Source organism: Pinus tabuliformis, chromosome 6, assembly GCF_031772625.1.
Source record: "Pinus tabuliformis cultivar Carrire ecotype Pingquan chromosome 6, CPIR1, whole genome shotgun sequence".
In the NCBI taxonomy this organism is placed as follows: Eukaryota; Viridiplantae; Streptophyta; class Pinopsida; order Pinales; family Pinaceae; genus Pinus; species Pinus tabuliformis.
This window is the reverse complement of record NC_142292.1, coordinates 716,767,409-716,773,372: the sequence shown is the minus strand read 5'-3', so window position 1 is coordinate 716,773,372 and position 5,964 is coordinate 716,767,409. Positions and strand designations below refer to the sequence as shown.

At 38.8% G+C, this 5,964-nt stretch overlaps 1 protein-coding gene across 1 annotated transcript; it reads left to right on the top strand.

Moving 5' to 3' along the window:
• The first annotated feature begins 1,668 nt into the window (after positions 1 to 1,668).
• On the top strand, positions 1,669 to 5,494 carry LOC149260681 (GDSL esterase/lipase At4g01130-like). The gene is made up of 4 exons (XM_089380462.1): positions 1,669 to 2,063; positions 2,191 to 2,388; positions 4,193 to 4,633; positions 4,948 to 5,494. Exons 1-4 carry the CDS (start codon positions 1,814 to 1,816, stop codon positions 5,208 to 5,210), a joined length of 1,152 nt encoding a protein of 383 aa, XP_089236588.1. The 5' UTR covers positions 1,669 to 1,813; the 3' UTR covers positions 5,211 to 5,494.
• Positions 5,495 to 5,964: the final 470 nt, after the last annotated feature.

Genomic DNA, 5,964 nt, shown 5'->3' with positions numbered 1-5,964 from the left:
GACCATATTTAATTACTAACCCTACATTAAATTCACATTTGTTTTTAAATGCTTGATGTGTGTTGCGGAATGGTCTTACGTTTTGAGGAATGGAGAACTCGTTCTCCTGCTCAGACCTTCTGTCTTCAGCCTGCAAACAAATTGGCAACCTACAAAAATCCATCTGACAAGTATGGTTGTTGTCAGTGTGGTTGTTGTCACTGTGTTTAACGTAGTTGTTGGGATTAATTTTCCAACATATATGCTTTAAAATGTTTACAGTGGTTGGGATTAATTTTCCAACATATATGCGTTAAAAACGTTTATAGTATTTGGGTAGACGTTGTCTAACACGGAATCGTGGGAGTGTTTTTACGAGAATTTAGTAAAAAAAATTCAGATTGTTAAAGTGTTTGAATGGTTCTTTTTACAGTAGAAATGGATTGAGCACCATCAAGAACCTTTGGGTACCCAAAACCCTGAAATCGCTGTATCTAAAATCTTGAAATTTGACAGCTATAACCCAAATTTTAAAAATTTCTGCCAAATTTTATTATAATCTTACCAAAATCTTTATTATTTTCCAACCTAATTTGTGGATTTTTATACCAAGCTATTTAGATAAAACAAAGCAATCTGTTTGGAATTGCTTACCTCACTTGTCTTACATGTGGGTAAAGATTTGATTCTTGATTTGTTCAGTGTCTAATAGAAAGATCCCCCACAAATTACCTAAGTGTGGGTAAAGATTCGATTCTTGATTTGTTCAATGTCTAATACAATTACCTATTCCCGACACACTCTGTTTGGAAGTGCTTACCTCACTTGTCTTACGTGTGGGTAAAGATTCGATTCTTGATTGTATCGCGTTGTTGTCCCGAGTGGTTGTGACGGTGCAATATTGCCTTCCCCACCTGCGTTCAAAACATGCAACTACATGTGGGGTTGCTATATGGATTTGAAAGATTGTATTGTATGGATTTGATGGATTGCTATATCAAGTTGTAATATATTGTAACATGATGTAATATAAAGCTTCTTCATTGGGGATTTCCCCTCTGAAAAAGAGATTTGTAATATAAAGCTTCTTCAAGTTGTAATATATTGTATCATGATGTAATATAAAATTTATTCATTGGGGATTTCTCCACATCTTCTTCATTGGGGATTTCCCCTCTGAAAAAAGATTTGTAATATAAAGCTTCTTCAAGTTGTAATATATTGTATCATGATGTAATATAAAGTTTCTTCATTGGGGATTTCCCCTCTGAAAAAGAGATTCCTAATATAAAGCTTCTTCAAGTTGTAATATATTGTATCATGATGTAATATAAAGCTTCTTAATTGGGGATTTCCCCAAAGAGATTCGATTCTTGATTTGTTTAGTATCTAATAGAAAGATAGATTCCCACGAATGGTTAGATGCCCGCAAATTACCTTACGCGTGGATAAAGATAAGATTCTTGATTTGTTCAGTGTCATAATAGAAAGATCCCCACAAATTACCTATTCCCAACAAACAGTGAGACAACTTTCGTTGTTGCCCCAATGCACTTCTCCTGTTAGGTCCGTTTTACTTTACGTCCCTTTCACTCGTGACTTCGCAGGACCTTCCAGTCAAATCAGTAATCGAACAGTATTGCCTGACAGTAACGAGGATTGACCGGAAGATGCCTGGTTCGTTTCTAATGCTAGCCGTCACCACTGTTGCGAACGAAGGCTATGTTCCATAGTTTACTTTAGGAGATGCATCCGGTGCCTTCTTAGTACATACCCAATCTCGTCTGTGTAAAGTTATCTGAGAGGCTTATCGTCGACATTGGAGACCAGCATAATGAAGCAGATATTGAGTAGATATCTGTTGGTATGCATATTTATATTGATGGCTCTTCTGCCAATAATGTCTCATGCCCGGTGCAATTACTCGGCGATTTTTAATTTCGGGGACTCCACATCTGATACGGGTGCAATTCACGTTGCATTCCCCTACAACGAGCTTGCAGAGAATCCTCCCTATGGACAAACCTTCTTTGGGAAACCCGTCAGCAGATACAGCGACGGAAGGTTGTCCATAGATTTCTTTGGTATGTTAATTTCGGTTACTCTGCTCATCTTTGCTGTATGGATAACTATATTATATTGGTTAGCTCGATTAGTTCTGATCATGACGTTTAGTATTAAATTAATTGTGGAACATGATCGATGCTGCAGCCCAGGCTTTGGGATTACCATTTCTGAGTCCATATTTACAGTCGGTAGCCTCGACTTTCGGGCAGGGCGCCAACTTTGCAGCGGCAGGTGCCACTGTTCGTGACACCAATTCCTTCATTGCTCCTATATCTCTCACTGTTCAGATCAATGAGTTCAAGGCTTTCAAGCAAAAGGTGCTGGCCAGCATCCAGGCAAACGGTAAGTTGAGTAATAATATAATAACATTATATTATAGCCAGAATCTACTCTAACGGTTTGTCAACTAATAATATAATGATTTTGCTTCAGAATGTCTTAAGTCTTCAAAACCAGATTACATTGTGCACTCATGCAGTAATGATTCATCATTCTGCTTAAGAGGTTTCTCACTGTTTCTTAGGGAACTTACCCACCTATTCATTACAGAGAAATTAAAAAAGCAAAACCAAATATTCTGGTTATATCTTAACAATACAAAACATAACACAAAACCAAAGAAGCTTGAAGACCATTAAGAATCCCAGGAGGAAACAGGAGCTGGGTCCTTTGCAATCCAACTCGGAGAAGCAGGAGGATCTATATGGGCTAGCCTTGCATCTAATCTGTCTATGAAGAAAAGTTGATTTCTCAGTATTTTCTTGATGTTTCTAAATGAGGCAAATACATTATACTTTTCCACTTGCTTGTCTTTCAATACTATATTGAGCAGAGTCTTTATTTTGCCAGTAAAATGCAATAGAGTTAACATATTGTTTCCTCCCCTTGTGTGACAAGGTTAGGTTTCCAAATGAGGCAAATACATTATACTTTTCCACTTTTCTCTTTCAATACTATATGGAGCAGAGTCTTCATTTTGCAATAACATATTGTTTCCTCCCATTGTGTGACAAGGTTATGTTTCCAAATGAAGCAAATACATTATACGTTTCCACGTGCTTGTCATATCGAGCAGAGTCTTCATTTTGCCAGTACAATGCAATAGAGTTAACATATTGTTTCCTCCCCTTGTGTGACAAGGTTAGGGAATGAGGAGACCTCTTCCAAGATCTTAGAGTCAAAAAATACTCGCCTCTCAACACCCACCATGGTTTCGAGATTCCTGATTTCTAGGAGTCTCAGAAGGCACAGCATTGAACTAAGCCTCAACTAATTCCTGCACAAATAAATAAGCCCCGTAATGACCCTGGAACCCTGCTGCTGCCACCCCTCCTACTGTGCATATGCTACCTGGGCAGCATAATGCACAAAAGAGACACCTTCTTACAATAAGCACCCAAAAACCCACAGCTAGTGTTTAGAGCACGCACCAAACTCACAACTCCCATACTCACAAGGGTCATAACCACCTATAGACTTGTAACCTTCAGTGCTCAGAACACTAAAACAAGTTCCCAAGGGTGATAACTACCTATAGACTTAACCTTCAGTGATCAGAGCACTAAAACAAAGCCACAAACAGAACTAAAAAATAGACGTACCAAAATTATATCCCTTTTTCTAGCACAAATATTCAAGATATCAAACACAGATGGGAGGTAACAAAACATAACTTTACAGAACGACAATCCAAACAATATCACCAAACCCACTATCCAGACATCACCAGGACCAAGTCCAGACACCGTTGTAAGAGACCCAGAGCCCAGCAAACAGGGAACAATTAACAGGCCGTCCAAGCTGAAAAGCACTACAGCACACTACAGGTTACCGAAGATGTCAAGGCCTAAGTAGCGGAGTTAGAAATGGCTGAGAGAAGCAGCGGATATGATTTACAAATAATTAGAATAAGAAAGTTTCCAATTCAATAGAAACTCTAAGATATATTTGGTTGGAGGCTTCACGAACTCTAAGATATATTGGCCTGATGATTCCATGGAATGTGGTAACTATATATACATATCTTACCCCTGGGATTTGAATTTCTGACTGCCAAAGATCTCAGCAATCTAAATAGCAACAGTAATAGGTTTTTGAATCCTAAATTAAATATAGTGATTTGAGAATTGCTTGAATAATATTACAGGTCCTCTAGACCGTCTCCCAAGCGAAGAAGCATTCAGAAGTGGGATTTACACTATAGATATAGGGGGCAATGACTTCAGCTACGCATACATGAACCTGAAACTCACCACCGCCCAGGTGAAGGAGAGCTTTCTTCCAAAGGTTGCAAGGTCTATTGTAGGAGCTGTACAATCTCTGTATAATGAAGGAGCAAGGACTATCCTGGTGAGTGGCGTGCAGCCTCAAGGCTGCAGTCCCTTCTGGCTCACTTATTTCTCCCATTCTTCCAACGACTTCGATCAGTATGGCTGCTCCATATCGTACAACGACGCGGTTCTCTATTTCAACACACTCCTCCGATATCAGCTCTCCTCCAGCCGCAAACAACTGGAAGACGCCAACATTATCTACGTCAACACATACGACATTATCTATGATTTCTTCGCCAATCCCTCTAAATATGGTATTTAATTCTTTATATACTCCTTATCTCCACGCTCTTCTTTCTGTATTCGTGTATATACTCCAAATGGGAAGTGAATGAATGAATGGTGTGGTATATACATAAAATTTAGTTATTAGTTCAATTAGTTGGTGTTTCTGTTACCAGAACTGTGTAATAAATTGGCCTTCTGTGTAGGTCCTAGCTAGATTTTTATGGGGTATATATACTAAAGTCATACAACCCACTTCACACTGGATAGTGGGGAATTGTGTATAGTTTTGCTGAGAATTATTTTAATAGAAAAATACACTAAGCTCTATATATAAATGCAGGGTTTAATGCCACCACTAAAGCATGCTGTGGAGTTGGAGGCAAGTACAATTACAGGTACAACATACAGTGTGGAGCCAATGGAACCATCAATGGCCGCACTGTGAAGGCCGTGGCCTGCTCCGATCCAGCCTCCTACATCAGTTGGGATGGAGTCCACTGGACTGACGAGGCCAACAGACTCCTCACTAAACAAATTTTGAGTGGAAAATACTTTGAACCGTCCTTCCCCCTCGCTAGCTTCTGTGACCTCCAGGACCTCTGAGATGACAGGAAAGGGTAGGGAAGATCAGGGCAGGGTCCACCATATTTTGAACATTCATTTGGAAGCAATTTGAATTGTTATTTTATCTCTCTCTACTATTAGTACACATCATCTATCCACAGGCAACCTCCGTACTAATTTGAGCTCATGTTAAACGAAGGATGATCTTTCCATTCCTTTTCTTGAGGTGCAGGATTCTTATATGTACAATAAATAATTGAGCAGTATTATGTTTGTTCAAGGAATAAAGGTATATACGTCTGTGGATGTTTCAGGATTGATTATCTTTTCTCCTCCTTATCTTCTCGATAACGAAATGACAGTCGAGAGTGAACTTGCCTCGGATTATACCTCGAAATCTAATGCTAAAAACCAACTTACTGCTGCATTTTAGTTTCATTTCACTGTTACAAGGAAGGGTTTGAACTCCCTTGAACCATCTAATTTTGGGTATTCTCGGAATCTGCAATCATATAAAGTTCCAATTTGCGAGGAATTCTATTGTGTCCTTCTTGCAATGTCGGCTATAATTTTTTTGTTTGAGTAATTTTGTTTTCGTGAAATTTAAAATAAAGGTAACATATCGCCACGTGCTGTGTTGCCATTGAATTTTCTGCGCGGAATTTTCGCAGGTAAGGATAGTGATATGTTGCAATTTGGAGACGATATATGCCACGTAACGACTGGGTTAAAACCTTTCCTATTTCTCATATGCATCCATTCTCTGTATCCATCATATGCATCTATTATTTGT